A 15,841-nucleotide genomic window follows, 5' to 3' on the forward strand; every position below is an offset into this window, starting at 1 on the left:
GAGCTACAGCGTATTAAACATCTTTCTGTTGTATATTGCTCCAGTAGCCTACTTCATAATTTAGGTAAGGTGTAATGTGGGGATCTAAAGGCAATTTATCTGATTCATTATTTAAAAGTTATCAGTATTTAACGCATTTGTTTTCAGATAGAATATGTCCAAGAATAATTATAATGTGCCTCAATAAAGATAAAAGTTGGATGCATTTTAACCACTTAAAACCCATATGGTTGAGCGGAGTACCCCAAGGCTCTATGCTAGTGTATTTTGATTTCTGTTATTGGGGCGGGGGACTTTTGCTGAAAATAGCTATCGAAAGCACAGAATAGTGAACAGTCACTATACTGGACACTGACAGGCTGACAGTAGTAGATCCCTTCTCTCATTCCACACCCATTCAAATAATGGAAGTCTGCTGACTTTGGGCATTCCTGAGGGCGTGTCAATTAAAATGCTGCAAACCTGGCTAATTGGAAGTATTTGTAGAATTGTTTAGTGAAGTGTATATTATAGACACAATCCATTGGTGTTGCATTAAGTCAATATAATGTTTGTTTGTTTTTTCAATATTTTTGTTAAAGAAATTCCTCCTAATGTAACAGCTCAACTAAAAAAGGTTGTCTTCTTTAAAAAGCATGAATTTAAAAAAAATAGTGAATATAGATGTCCACCCATTTTGTAATTCTAACACTTTCAATTTGGGGTCCCATTCTGATCATGTCATAACATTGAATGTACCACTTGAACCCTTACTTCGTTGATTCACGTGGTTAATGGCTACATATTAGATGTACCGTAGTAGTCATTCAATTACAGAATTCCATGATGTTGTACAGAAAGTAGAGCTAGACTGATTCAATGCTGTACATATTTATTTGAAGCAGTATAACATTCCAAAACAAGTGATCACCACCATCTCCACTTCAATGAGATACTACTTTAATATTCCTATTACAGTGTGTCAGCACAGCAAAGCAAACCATTTTCTTAACCACTAGAACCCTAGTGTCCCTATTCTGAGGTGAATATCCGATAGAAATAGCAGATCTACAAGCTCATAGATCAGCTATTTTCGGCAAAGATATTTAATGTAAATGAGGGGTCCTAGTTTAGACCCCCGGGGCCTCCAGTCAACTAAGTATATAGGGTTTAAGTGGTTAAAATGCAAAAGGATTTCTACTAAGTGCTGAGAAAGCACATAACCAGCAACAGAAATTCTCGTTGTTTAATGAGTGGAAGCACATTATTTACAGAACACAAGATTAAAAGCAAACTATTGTACAACCCTGCTACATTAAAGCCCAATCTATACTTCATCATGCGTCATGTTTTTTTTGTGTTTTTTTTTTTTACTTGAAAATTCAGATATTTACGGCGAGCGACGCAGTCGTATGACAAAGTTCGGGGGCGGCTGTGGCTCACGAGGTAGAGTGGCCATTTGGAAACCGGAAGATTCCTGGTTCATCCCCGGCCTTGAGCAAGACACTGAACCCCTAAGTGCTCCCAATGGTGCTGGCACCTTGCATGGTTGCCACTGTCGGTGTGTGAATGCGCGAATGTAATGCACATTGAAATGCAGAGCATTTACGGTATAAATTAGGCTTCATTCTCACACAGATAAGGCTTAAGTTTACCATAAACAGAAGAGAAATATGTACACATCTGAACGCTATAACACATCTTTCACATCTTCACCCTATTAAAATAATTTTGTTACCATAAAAATCTGATACAATATATACAACTTTGATTCAAGATGCACACCTAGCGTTCTGTAATCTCGACCGCCACCTGTTTGGACCACTTTAAAATCCTGCCACATAATTTGGTCATTCTTAGCATGCTTTTGTGTGTTTATGTGCGACAAGACTATTCTCATTTGAATCTGTTGACAGGGTCTCCAATCAGTTCAGGGCATCTCTCTTCTCCCTTTGCAATCCTGTCACACCTCCTCAGGAAGTCATAGTTGATCTTGTCAGTTATAACACTGTCGTGCTTATACTGGGGATGCTCTCCAACAAATGCTCTCATCCACTTAGCCATGGTCATCAGTTCCCCTATTTGAAATGAGGAGTGAAAGAAGGTAAATGTAAAAACAGATCACACAGAGTTTGGTTCATGGCTTCTTTGGCTGCAGTGTCAACATACCGGAGGCACGTTTCTTTATGAGTTTCAGGTAGTTCAGAATGGTGCACCTGGTATCAACATCCACTTCCATGTTTTCCAGGTAGCAGTTGAGGATTGGGATAAGCCCTTGAAACACTCCCTCCTAGTGGTAGAAAGTATCATTTGTTTATTAACCACTTTTTTCACTCTAAACCATAGATAGAGTATCTCTTCTTAGAAACAATCTACAAGCTCACAATGAGTTGCGTTGGGATGCCTTGTGAGCTTGAAGATTGACTATTTTCACAGAATGTTTGCCTACTATGACATGCCTAGAATAGGTTGCTCGGGTTCATGTGGTGCAGAAATACCTAAATGATTATAAATTACAACAAAAACAACAATTAAGAGACATAATCACCTTTCCATTGATGATTGTATCTATACTCATCAGTGTGTACTCCTCATTAGCACCATCAATATCCAGGCCGTTCTGAGCCGATGACGTGCCGTCAAGGCCTGGGTTGCAGCAGCCTGTAAGTGATCAAGACAAATGAATCAGCTGATGTTGTCTATACCCACACCATGACATGGCACTTGAAGTTGTATTTATATCACCCACCTTTGAAGATGTCTTTTCGGAAGTAGAACATGCCCTCCTGCACGGCGTTTCTTTTCTGTGCAACCTTCATGTTTTCGTCGACCTAATGTAACAATGCATCTGCATATCAGACTATTGCTGACAAAGTTGCTACAAAGACAACCTAAAAATGTTAAAACTCCATAATCTATGCATTGCTTGTTTACACCTTACTAATAGGCTAATTGTATAGATACATGCTAGAAACGTGGTTTCACCTTTGACAAGGGGATCAGGAAGTCCAGTTTGTAGGACAAGATCACTCTGGTTAGCAGGACGACAAACACCACATATGCAGCATTTTCAAAATCAGTTAGTTGAACCTGGAACAAAAAATACATATAAGAATGCAGGAAAACAGTGTGCATTTGAATATGCACCCAAAGCCAAGGCAAAAGTTCTTAAATAATCGTGTGCAGTTTGTTGATTACCTCCATAGGGCGGAACTCAACTCTCCAGCCAATATCTGAATTTGGAGGTGGAGGTTTGAACCTCATCGTCTGCCAGTTGGTCGATTGTAGATTCTACCAGAGATTACAAGAGGCTGAGTCAATGAACGAGGACAAAAGCCATGCAAATTGGGGGCCTTCATCATAACTAGTGTATGGAATTATTGAGAGTCTTACCTCAAAGTGATCAGACTCTTTTTCATCATCCAGGTTGATTTTCTCCTCAAAGAGCGAGAGGGGATCTCGGATGAAGAGGTGAGCTATGTGTTGGGCCAGTAGCTTGTCAATCCCTGTTAATGAACAGCTGAGTTGAGTATTTTATGGTTGACAATAAAGTTTATATGAAACCTTTCACATGCTTCGGTGATCATTCATGGTGTACTGCGTTTGTCCCTTCTGCAGTCCATTGGGACTTTGAAATGTCGATCCAGATGTCTGTACCTGCTCCTAGAAGTTGTTTGTTGATCTCCTCGTCTATTGTGAGATCAATGTCGTTGTACTTTTCACCACAGCTGGACAGGTAGCTGTCGATTGAATCATATCTTGACTTGAAGATTCGGTACTTGTCGCTTTTTAAAGGCTGCAAAATGAAAGAGGCATTATTATATGCATCCAAATGAGGCTGTTTCTTTTGCATGTGATATTTATTTTGATCTCTGGTCAGAGTGTAGTCGAGTGAACCAGGTAAAACTGGGTCGGCAGGTTTTGTTTTCTTGGTAATTTTCTAACAAACGTCAAAATGTAGCTGCTGTTAGCAAACATTTCAAATTTGCTTAACCACATGAAGTATAGCCACCTAGGGAACACCGGTCAACAAAGTATTAAGTGGTTATGGGAGCAGGGGGTAGTGTAGGTGCACGGTTTGTCTATAGTTAGAGGCTAGATCCACCTCCTCACCTTCAGCCCCCTCTCTTCCTGTGTCCTGTCATCCACCGAGGCAGAAATAACCCCCCAGCGACAATCGATGTCTGACACATAACCTCGGTAGAAGGGCGAGGCAGCACTCAAAGCCATCTGTTAAAAACAGAATACAGTACATAGTTTCAAAAGGAAAAGTCAAAGTTCACTACACATTGTTGCGTTTTTACACAGCAGATTCCAGAGAATTCCGCCCAAAACCTTTCCCCAGGCCATCAGACTGCTTTCATGGTGTGCTTTTAGGTTGTCTCTTTGAGCTGTTTTGTTCTTATGTAGTGGAGCATCCCAGCATATGCGTTTCCACATGTATGTATCTGAACAGTGCATCTAAGTGACAAATAAAATGAATCTGGTCCAAAAAGTGGTAAATATAACATTCATAAAGATGATGATCACACCTGTATCTACTACTTACCACTATGGGGCAGAATGTTGCTAGTTGGTCATAAAGGTACCTTGCTTCATCAATGCTGCAAGCTTGGAATGTCACCTGGAAAAAGGATGCCATTCAGGATGTTTGCAAAGAGGAGCATTCTTGCCTCAGGCATGCAAACAGCCTCGAGGTGAAAAAGGTGACAACATGTTGTTTTTTTCGGGTCAGGTGTCACACAACTGCCCTATTTGGATTCAAAACGTCAAGTTTGCATGTCCGTTGCCTATAGAACTGGTTCTCAAAGTGGAGTCTGTAATTAATCCTCCTTGACATGAAAACGTTTGAGAACCACTGATCCTATTCTGTCACAAAATGTGTAGTGATGGAGATGGTGTTTTTGTTTATGCATACTTGAAGGCAGCAGTTGCCCATTCCAAAGCCCATAGCGTCCATGTAGATGTGGTCTGGGAGCGCTGCCCTGGCTGCCTCCCCGTCATCTTCAGGAAACTTCTCAACGAATGGTGATGGGGTGTTCCTGTCCTTAAATACTGAAACATTGCAAAATTATATTGATAAAAAATTACTTTCATTCATCAAACCTAATGCATTTTGCTGTTAAAATCGTCATTTCATCAACAGTGATGGGAGCTAACAGGTGGCATTATGTAAAATCATGTAACTAATGTTACAATATGTGCATGACACTGGCCATTAAGTTGAGTTAATTTTGGGACAACAATATTTAATTGAGGAAAGTAGAGCCTGCACTCCAACTACATGGAAAAGAACCACTTTATTTGCAAAAACTTAATATTGAATGTAAAAATAATATTGAATGACAATTAATTTGCAAGTGCAAATGGTTTAGAATTGTCTTGGTTCTCATGTAAACTTACTTGGCACGTTGATCACCACTTTCTCACCTCTTCTGTGACGTATATTTCTGGTAAGGTTACTGGGGAAAACAAATCATGTCAGTACACGATACACATACATATACCTATTAATATAAACATTAGAAAAGTTAGCAAAGAAATGTACATGCATGTATAATGTCACCCAAAACTAGTGACAGCCTCAGTACTTTAATAGACCTGTAGACCTGTTTTAAAGAGTTTTAAAAAGCCATAAAACAGCAACTAGGCCAACAATCTATGCACACAAAGAAATCCAAATCGGATTCTAATTATTTCATCAGTCACTGTATAATAATCTTTACTTTGTCGCAAACAGTATAACTTTTGTCTCAAATGTAATTGTTAGTTTTTCATTTGGTGAAATTGAACTACCTCAAGTAGGTTAACTAGACAGGCATTTTATAAGCTGTGTAAATGAGGGCAAAGTTCTGAGAAGGCCTGCATGACTGAGTACTGTAGACATGCAAAAAACAACAGATTGTTCATGAGGGGCTCATGATGATGACACAGACGTTTAAGTTAACAACACATTGTTATTCACATACAGTAGTTTCACATACTATACATACAAACTCGTACTGCACAGCGAGATTATCGGTTCTTGCAACATTGAAACCTTAAAACCTTAAGCCTGTAGCAACTTAATAAAGCTTCATTCATTTAAACCTTTATTAAGACAAGAAAAACAAACCATTAATCAACTAACTTTTCCAGTATAGACCAATGAGTTTAAGCTTCCCATGGAAGCTTAAACGCTTGTACTGTTGCTAGGGCCAATGGGATTTTGACAGATGACAAATGGGGGTTCATGTGACTATTTATCTTGTTGTTTTTTCAATAGACAGACCGAAGCTTGCTGATATTGATACTCTTTTTGCTCTTTACCAAAGATGCTGTTAAATTATGGAAAGCACTTTTATGTAAAAAAAAAACAATCTGATTCCAATCTACAGCCAAAACAAAACACATGGAAACAGAATTTTGCTTATCAGATTTTAACCACATTCCTAGGTGGTTTGTTTCAAATCAGATTTCTAAAGATGTGTCTCAGTCTGGGCACTCAGGTACAGAAATCTGACTTATACTTCATTGTGCGACGCCACTGTATGACAAATACCAATATAAAATTAAGCATTACTCATGCCTATATCATTACATCGTTAACACAGCAACCAATCAGTGGGATAGGGCGATGATTTCTGATTAGAATACACAATCTGATCTGATCACTTGGAAATGGACAGTCAGTCCTAAAGATCATATTTGAGAAACTAATCGGATCTGCCTGTAGTCTGAACAGAGGCTAACTCACCGTTACATTCGTTTGTAAATCAGTGGTCATCAAAACCTTACCAATGAGCCAGTCAAACAGTTTCCTAGAACAGCAAGTAAAAGCCTACCTGAATCTTGGGTGTTTATTTATGGCTTCGTCTGGGAAAAACAACGATTTGGACACACCCCTTTCGACAGGAGTAGGCCGGCATTCTGGCTTCGTGAAACCCGGGCAGCCCAGCCTGTTTTAAAAGAAAGAATGTGTTATGTGCCGTTTTGGGTTTTCACCTTTCATATCTGTGGGCTCAATATCCACAGGAAGCTCACGATGCGATACATACTGCGATACAAGAGTCACAATGTGACTCATGACCAAAACGCCACAAGATAAAGTAAAATAAATCTTCCAAATATGGGCTTTGAGAGTGGAAAATAGCTTTAGTTTCAAATCAAACAAAATATTGCGATACAGGCCTATCTTATCGATACGATATGAGCATCACCAATATGTGTCCTGACATTCAATATATTGAGCACAGCCCTAATCTAATTCTCAGATTTGCTTGTAGATATTTTAGCTATTTCTAATCATTTAATAATGAAAGGTTTTGAAAATGTGCCCAAAATAGGGACCATCTACCTTGGAAATGAGGTGATGGTGCAAAGTGTTTCATTGTCACTCAGTTCCGACGAAGCCTCTCGTCGTCTCTTCCCCATGTTGTCTTCTACCGTGTTGAACTCCGACATGGTCCCTCCATACGGCTGTCCAGGGGTCCCTTCGATCATGTAGCTGCCATATTCCGGCCTCCAGAGGGTAGGATGGCTGCGCACAAAAAACAACAACAACCCCCAAAACATCATGAAAACATTGCGGTTCAATGTTTAGAGGTTGATGAGCCATCAGGCCACGAAGAAAAGGCCCAAGTACACAATAAAATCCTCAGTGTTCATTTATCCATTTCCAACTCTGAGACTGTAAACACTTGTACATGTGTACACTCTCACAGTTAAATTAAGACTCTGAATTTACAGTGTATCAGGGCGTGGTATCACTTTGACCGTTCAGATTAAGTAAACACACAGCCTCAATGTTTTGTATGCCTTTATCTTATGCCATTATATCAACAGGCCAAAAATGAGTGCAAGGCATTTGTGCACTGGGGCGTGCTCTTCAGTATGTGCGACAGAGAGGCAGTAATGTGGAATGCATGGGTTCTTCTATTCCCACTGACACTGGTATTTCCCCCGGGTTAAGTTGGCTCCACAGATTTGGTCCGACGTCATTTGCAGCTAGTAAGCATAACACTCATGGGCTTGTACAAACACATTCAGACAGTGGGGATAACTCCTTATCCTGTTTGAAGACAATTAGGCTATCTTTAGTGCAAAAAATAAAATCTTTACAGTTTCTGCACAGGTTATATATTCGGTATTTTTTTGCTCTAACCGTTAAATGCTTTTATTTACTTATTATTTGTATATATCACCATCTCCACAAGTATTCTAATCCATATGTTTTCTAACAAATTATCCTCACGTATTCTAAAACAAAACCAGTATTCACTCCTCTCATATGTCAGTGCTCACAAACACACCTACACGCATATTGTAATGCCTTGGAAACTGTAATCCTAATGCCATTGCTTTTGCAAATTGTTTAGTCTGTACTCTGTATTACATTGTATTTTATTATATGCATTATTATGTGCTAATAATGAAACCAAGTAAACTGAATTACTAAAACAACGTTTTTTTGGGGGGACCACTGAAGCTGTATGCAGCATTTCCCAGAGGGAGCTGGATGAGCAGGGAGTAGAGCTACACTGCTGGGATGTTTGCGTTCAGGCAGATAGACACGTGACAATGTGTTTACCACTTTTGCATCGCGTTCATGCACTGTGAGTGAGGGGTTGTGCTTTACTCAACTTATAGCATATACAGTACATGTTACTTGTACTACACTTGTACTTAGCCACAGGTTTTGATTGATTGATTGAATACTTTATTAACAGTTTGCAAAAAAAGCACAGAGAGTACAGTTTAATACAAATACAAGTTAAGTACAAGTGTACTCACCTGACAAGACCATGTTAACTACTCAAACTCTATATACTTCGCTGTACAACAAATTATTGACAAAAATATCAATAATTAGTTACAGTCTGCAGGAAAGATCTAAGTAATAATTTAACTGTAATCCTGTATTACCCATACCCATAGTATTGTTTCTTTTACACTTAATACAACATAGTAATACACAATCATTGTAATACCTTTTTAATATATGAATCAGTGAGCTTAGATTTTTTTGTATGAAAATATCCTACTTACTTAGGGTTTGCATTTTCCCCTTTATCTTGAAGCGTGTCCAAAACCTCTCCTCCATTCAGAACGAGATGAACTTTTTCATTCTTTTCGTCCATTTCAATCAGCATGTACTCCACCTTGAATAAAATACAAATAATAAATACACCATAAAGCGTTACCATATCATTCATCAAGACTACTGTACAGACCTATTTCTATTAACACTTTAAGCTACAAGATTCATTTCCGGCAAAGAGAACAGACATTATTTGTAGAACCAATATGCCGATAACATTAACCCATATTTTCAAGATCAAAATGTGATGCCGGCACATCAATTCCAATTCATCGATTAGTTTTCCTTGACTTTGACTCTGGTAGCCTGTAATCCCCGGTCTGAAAGGGGGATTAATTCTATAACAACAACATTCCACATTGTTTGAAATCAAAGCACTGTGTTGAGGCTGAAGCACACAAAGGCGTATATTTTACTCTCTAGCCTCTGTGGAAATGTACCGCCAAATATTTATAAAGACACCAGCACTTATTCAGTGTGTACTATTAACTATTCAAACATTTAAAATACAAACTTCAAGCTTCCTAATTTAACTTTCCAAAGTCTTTAGAAAGTTAAAATAAAATGTATTCTTAGGTGTGCTTAATAAAAACACTAATTAATATTGATTTAGTGATGGAATTGACTAGATGTAGAAAACACATGTCATGTAGCCTAGTAGTAATTACCAGGAGAATAAAAACCTTAGTCAAAGTCTCAAGGTACACATCTATAAGGCCTACCTATTTCTTTAATAATTGAAAAGGGTTATTATTTGCAATTGTTATTTGCAACACAAATATGCGACTGGTGTGGCCTAAACACACAGCCTCTGGTTATTCTAACTGTTAGAATAACCAGAGGCTGTGTGTTTATTATACAGAGCTAACTGGACCTGTATTTTCAGTATGTAGGAACCAGACAAACTAGACATGTTGTGCAAATGACAAAGACTCAATTTGATGCCAATTCATTACATTCTAGTGATTCCCAGTTATTGTCATTTGTATGTAAGTTCAACACATTCACCATTGATAAGACACACACACACACACACACACACACACACACACACACACACACACACACACACACACACACACACACACACACACACACACACACACACACACACACACACACACACACACACACACATGGGTGAGTGTGACTGACAGATCGTGTTGCATGTGATGAGTTACAAAAGGCAGCAACACAGCAGCAGCAGGCAGCCAACATTTCACCAAACACTTCAACTTCACTAAAGTGTTCTCCTTACCTCATCGCCCCATTTTAAAACGTCTTTCTGGCGTTCCTTGACTTTATTGTAGATGTTGAGGAACTGAATGATGCCATGTTTCCTCACATGGTCCGCATACTTCTTGGTTTCTTCCCAGTTCAGCGGTGAGCCTTGAGACAGCAAGCCCATTGCACAAACGTGCCGTCAACTGACGCGTGGTAGTGGCGGTGTGTCTGTCTGTTACTGGAAGGCAATGTTGCCAGATTCTGCGAGAGAAATAAGGAACAAGGCCTATGAAAACAAGCCCAAAAGAAAATAGCCCAAGGCCACCACGGCTATTTGAAAATTATATAGCCGACCTACAAGCTCACAACGCGTCACGATACGACGCGTTGTGAGCTTGTAGATCTGCTTTAAAAATAATAATAAAATAAAATATATATTTTTAAAAACATTTTAACAACACAAATCTTGTATGGTCCCTGGGGGGGGTCCCTGGCCCAAAATATTTTCATTTGGACAAATACATATTAATCTGAGGGTCCTTGGCATGAACATGTTTAAGAACCACTGGTTTAAACAACATTAAGCCCAAATAAGCAACTATACACTCTAGAAACAAGTTAAAAAAAAACGCAACCCAGCCAATATTTACAAGCGACTTTACAGGAGAAATAAAAAAAGCCCAAAGTCGCTTATAATAAGCGGACATGGCAACCCTGCACTATACACTTGCCTGGTTGTGTAGCTACTATGTAGTAAGATAGTTTACCTTGCTCAAAACACAGCTAGTGTTCAATCTGGACCCGATCAGGAAGAACAGAGCCGATGTGATTGTGCCGAGTCGTTAGATGACCGTCCAGGTTCCGAACGAAGGCCCCTTGCTCATCACTTAGCTAATGTCTAGTTAGCTAACGTGATATAATACAACTAAAAGAGTCCGGGGGAGAGGTGGTTGCAGTCCCCTTACACAACACAAGCCTTGGTGGTGGTGTGGTTTTAAAAAAACAGAACAAAAACACACCCAGCAACCATGAAGTGATATTCCAGTTAATGGAATGGACTGAGGAAGAAGTGAGTTGCAGTGTTGGTTCTTCTGGTCCAGTTCTGTTCAGTCCAGTCCTGTGTTAAGTTGACCTGTGTGTGAAACCAGGCAGCAGCGAGTGACTGAACTCTCTCCACACACAGCTCCAGCCCACTGCCAATAACAGGCAGGCTTCCCGCCAGTGTTGCCAGATTCTGCGAGAGAAACAAGCAACCAGGTCCATGAAAACAAGCCCAAAAGAAGCGACTATGGCACTTAAGTTTAAACGAATACATTGGCTATTTGAAAATGGCCGATCTACACAAGCTCACAACGCGTCGCTTGTAGATCTGCTATGTAAAAAAAAAACGTGAAGAAAATGTAAAACATGTTGAATATTTTTTAAACATTCTAACACAAATCTTGCATGCGGGTCCCTGCCTCCCTGGCATAAACCATTTTCAAATGGGGGTCCTTGACTTGAAAATGTTTGAGAATCACAGGTTTAAACAACAATAGGAAACAAGCCCAAATAAGCAACTACACTTCAGAAACAAGCCCAAAAAAAACGCATCCCGCAACTACCAATATTTACAAGCAACTTTACAGAAAAATAGCCCAAAGTTGCTTATATTAAGCCGACATGGCAACGCTGCTTTCCGCAGTACCCGCAGAAAGCCTGGTTCCTATTCTCAATCAACCGGAATGATCCGGTGTAGAGCCAGCCGAGCCAGCCCTACTGTATCCGGTCATTTTGCACACTCACATAAGTTGTGCGTACCGTTTCCGTATCCACTCTAGAGACCCCAGACCGGATCAGCAACGTCACTGAAGTGAATGGATCTCAGTCTACTACTGCTGCCCCTGGCGAACGCACGCGACGTCACGCCGTCAGGCGGAGTCACGTCATTCTATGACTCAGCATTCTTCATGCCCCGTGCTCCTCCTTGAAACCTGTCAAGTGGAAGTTACATACACAGTAAAATCCTGAGTGTTATACCGGTATCTGTCTGAGAGTGCACAAAATGGAACCAAATTGACCATTTGTGTAGACTTCTAAACACTCTGGATTTGAACTGTGTAGTGTGTACAGAAGCACATATATTGTCGTCACTCGTCATGGATATGATTTTGACAAAAGGAAATTCATAGTAAGGATGACACTGCAAAACTCAGACCGGTGGGTGCGGGCACTGGGCAGGGGCCAGGCAGCCACCAAGCGATGAATTAAGATATGATATCCATAACCTACACGTGGTTCTCAAAGTGGGTTCCGGGAACCCCCAGGGGTCCATGAGGGCGTTCCAGGGGTCCCCAGCATAAATATAGTTAAAGGTAGGGTAAGTTAATTTTTTTAGTTAAAACAAAACGTTTTTTGCTAAAAGGTTACAGCACTATATTCTGATAGTAATCATTTCTATAGATTGTTTGTTCAGTAACAGGGGTCTCCATGTCTCTCCAGCTCTTTAATAAACAGAAAATACATTTCAATCAGGAGAGAGTACCCATTTATCAGCTTATTTTTTTATAGTATTCCAGTTCTAATTTTGTCTGCTCATTTCTTTGTGTCGTCACTTCCAATTTCACTTGTAATCTGCATCCTGACTGAGTTCTCTAACTTCTATCCTGAATGGATCAAATTGTTATCCTGACCTGAATATGCATTAAAGAGCTGGAGAGACATGGAGACTCCTGTTACTGAACAAACACTCAATAGCAATGAGTACTATCAGAACATAGAGCTATTTAACACTTATTTTAACTTATTTTTAAGAAAATCACTTACCCTACCTTTAATATAGCATCAAGATCAGTTGAACCACTTTAACCCTACACTGTAGCCTACATCAGCTATTTAAAAACTGTTGAAAATGTGGATGACTTTATTGTTTGAAATATTTGAACACAAATCTTGTATGGGATCCCTGGCACAAAATATTTTCAGATAGGGGTCTGTGGCCAAATACAGGTATGGGGTCCTTAACATAAAGTAAAGTTTGAGGACCACTGACCCATTACAAGATTTTTTTTAAATGAAAGCAAGCACAGCAGGTCAGTCAGCTACAAAAGCCTGGAGATCGAGGCTAGTCAGCTACCAACAATCATCTATTTTTTTTAAAGTTACATTTGAACATAATTCAGATTTTCAGTTGCTTGTAAACTGATTGATTGATTGAATACTTTATTAACACGATTATTAACAGTACAGGAGGTACAGTCAAAGGTTATGCTAACAGGATAACACAAAAATCCCCAGGGGCTTGTTTCCATTGTGGAACCTAAAAGGTGAAAGGGTTATCACCTAAAATGGTAGCATACAGCCACCTTAAGTGCCCTGTTACCTTGTGTTCCTCGTTTGACAAGTTTGACCATTTCGCTTCCTGGTATAGCCAGATAAACCTGGAGCGCAATACTCTAAAAGATGGTAGTCGACTTCAGGAAGAGCCCAACCCCTTCATTCTGTGTGAGTCCTTGGTTAATGCTGTGGAGTCATTTAAAGTTCTGGGAACAATAACCTCACAGGAACTGAAATAGGACGAGAACATCACCTCCATCACCAACAACGCCCAGTGGAGGATATTCTATACAGTCATCATGGAGCCCATCCTCACTGCATCCATCACCGTCTGTTTAACTTTACTGACAAGGACAGGTGCAGACAGCAGCATATCATCTGGTCAGTTAATAGCTAGAGAGGGTCCTTGGCTATAACCTGCCATTTCTCCAGAACCTACGCATCGCCACTCCAGGATAGATTAGTGAGCAGGATAGATCATCGATGACGCCAACCTTTTTCATCCTGGATACCATAGTCTAGACTACCATCCAATAAGACAGAGGTCTTCAACAGGGGGTCCGGGACCCCTAGGGGGTCCTCAGAGTTACTACAGGGGGTCCGCCAAATCTTTGTGATTTTTACATTAACCACTTCAACCAAGAATCCCTTTTCTGAGAAGAACTTTAGCCAAAAATAGCAGATCTACAAGCACACAACGCCTCGCGCTGCGAGGCGTTGTGCGCTTGTAGATCTGCACAACGCCACTACCACTATTTTTGGCAAAGTGGTTCGGTATAGGGGGAAAAAAAGAGTGAAAGTACAGAAAGTGCAGAGTGAAAGGTCAGGTTTACTAAGTATTGTTTTTAGAGCATGGTTAAATGTCTGGAAATACACATTAACATGAATCCAACATGATAGTGCTGTGAAGATAAGTCTGTGAAGCTGCCTATGAAATATTTGAAAATAAAAAATACTTTATACATTATATAATGGGGGTCCCTGCTTTCTCTCTCTCAGCCAAGGGGTCCTTGGCCTGAAAACTTTGAAGACCCCTGCAATAAGAGATACCTATAATGACCAAAACCATGTGCCACTTGAATGGTTTCTTCAGTGTGTTGCAGTGGGACTCACAGACACTGCTTCTCACTGACTCAGGGACAATACCACTACACTACCGTTATTTACAGAAGAAATAAACCAACAATTTGGATGAAATTGAAAGTAAATATTTGATTGGTACCTGAAGAAGTTGCTATAACAGCATGTTTAGCCTGATGATTCCATCCAGTCATTCTGGTTCTCATCCATACAGAGCATCTTTGCTGAGAGACTTTTCTGAACACACGCACGCACGCACGCACGCGCACACACGCACACACGTGTGCCCATTAAAACCTGCTACTACTGTTACCTCTTGTTTTGCCACCATTACTTACAAACAAGTGCAATATGGAATGTATATACCTTTTGTTGACATAATACGACAAGTGCGATCATTCATATTCATTTGCCCATGTCCATATTTACCCTTCTGTACGACTATTGTATAGGTTTTTATATTCTTTAACTGTTCCTATGCCCTGTACAGTAATGCACCAACCTCATCAAAAATTCTGGCATTGTAGTGAAAACGTGGCTTTGACAAATTCCTTGTGCCTGCCCTGCAAACATACCCAGTGAAATCTGATTCATACATGCAAATAGATGCTGCTTTGCGTACTTACAGTAGAACTAACAACAGCTGACTCATTCAAGGCCAGTGAGTATCTGCCTAGCAGGCTGAATAACTCAGATCTTATAGGTTTTTAATAAATCCAATACATACAAATTCTATCCACTTGTACTCATGAAACATTCATCAAATTGTTGTAATACAGGCCTATGTGGAAGTAATTTCAGGAAGCACACAAGGAAGTGCACCAAGCGAGAAAAATGGATAGCTGCTTAAAGTAAAATTTATACTAAGTTAAACAATGTGTCACTGAGTTTGAGGTGAAAAACTAGCCTGGTTCCAAGGCTGATAATCAGGCTAGTGAAAAACTGTTGTCCAAAGGAACCACTAGAGGGGGCAATTAAGCTATATTTCTTCTACAAAAACCTAGTTACACTATACAGTGTAAGAAACTGATCAGGATTCAGTGCCCTTCACTACAATGTGGTTGGCACAGACTTTAAGCTGATAAAGGGAACTCATTATGTGAGTTATGTATGCACGAGTGCTTTTTTAAATGGGTTTGGATAAATAATTATAGATTTATGCAC

General features: G+C 39.7%; 1 protein-coding gene across 2 annotated transcripts; it reads right to left on the reverse strand.

Annotated features, from left to right (window-relative positions):
- Nucleotides 1-854: 854 nt before the first annotated feature.
- gclc (glutamate-cysteine ligase, catalytic subunit) lies at nt 855-11,462 on the reverse strand. Of its 2 annotated transcripts, none has more exons than XM_084076329.1 (17): nt 11,302-11,462; nt 10,317-10,543; nt 9,007-9,119; nt 7,316-7,498; nt 6,804-6,917; nt 5,383-5,441; nt 4,898-5,034; nt 4,529-4,603; nt 4,093-4,209; nt 3,637-3,775; nt 3,373-3,485; nt 3,178-3,270; nt 2,965-3,069; nt 2,729-2,810; nt 2,528-2,640; nt 2,149-2,269; nt 855-2,057 (listed from the first exon to the last, which is right to left on the reverse strand). In XM_084076329.1, the coding sequence occupies exons 2-17, from the start codon at nt 10,464-10,466 to the stop codon at nt 1,876-1,878; spliced, it is 1,896 nt and encodes a 631-aa protein (XP_083932455.1). In that variant the 5' UTR covers nt 10,467-10,543; nt 11,302-11,462; the 3' UTR covers nt 855-1,875. The 2 variants fall into 2 exon arrangements, with proteins under 2 accessions (XP_083932455.1, XP_083932454.1); XM_084076328.1 differs by having other exon boundaries at nt 11,050-11,462.
- Between the last annotated feature and the right edge of the window lie 4,379 nt (nt 11,463-15,841).

The sequence above is a fragment of the Gymnoscopelus microlampas genome (genome assembly GCF_963454915.1).
Source record: "Gymnoscopelus microlampas genome assembly, chromosome: 13".
Lineage (NCBI taxonomy): Eukaryota > Metazoa > Chordata > Actinopteri > Myctophiformes > Myctophidae > Gymnoscopelus > Gymnoscopelus microlampas.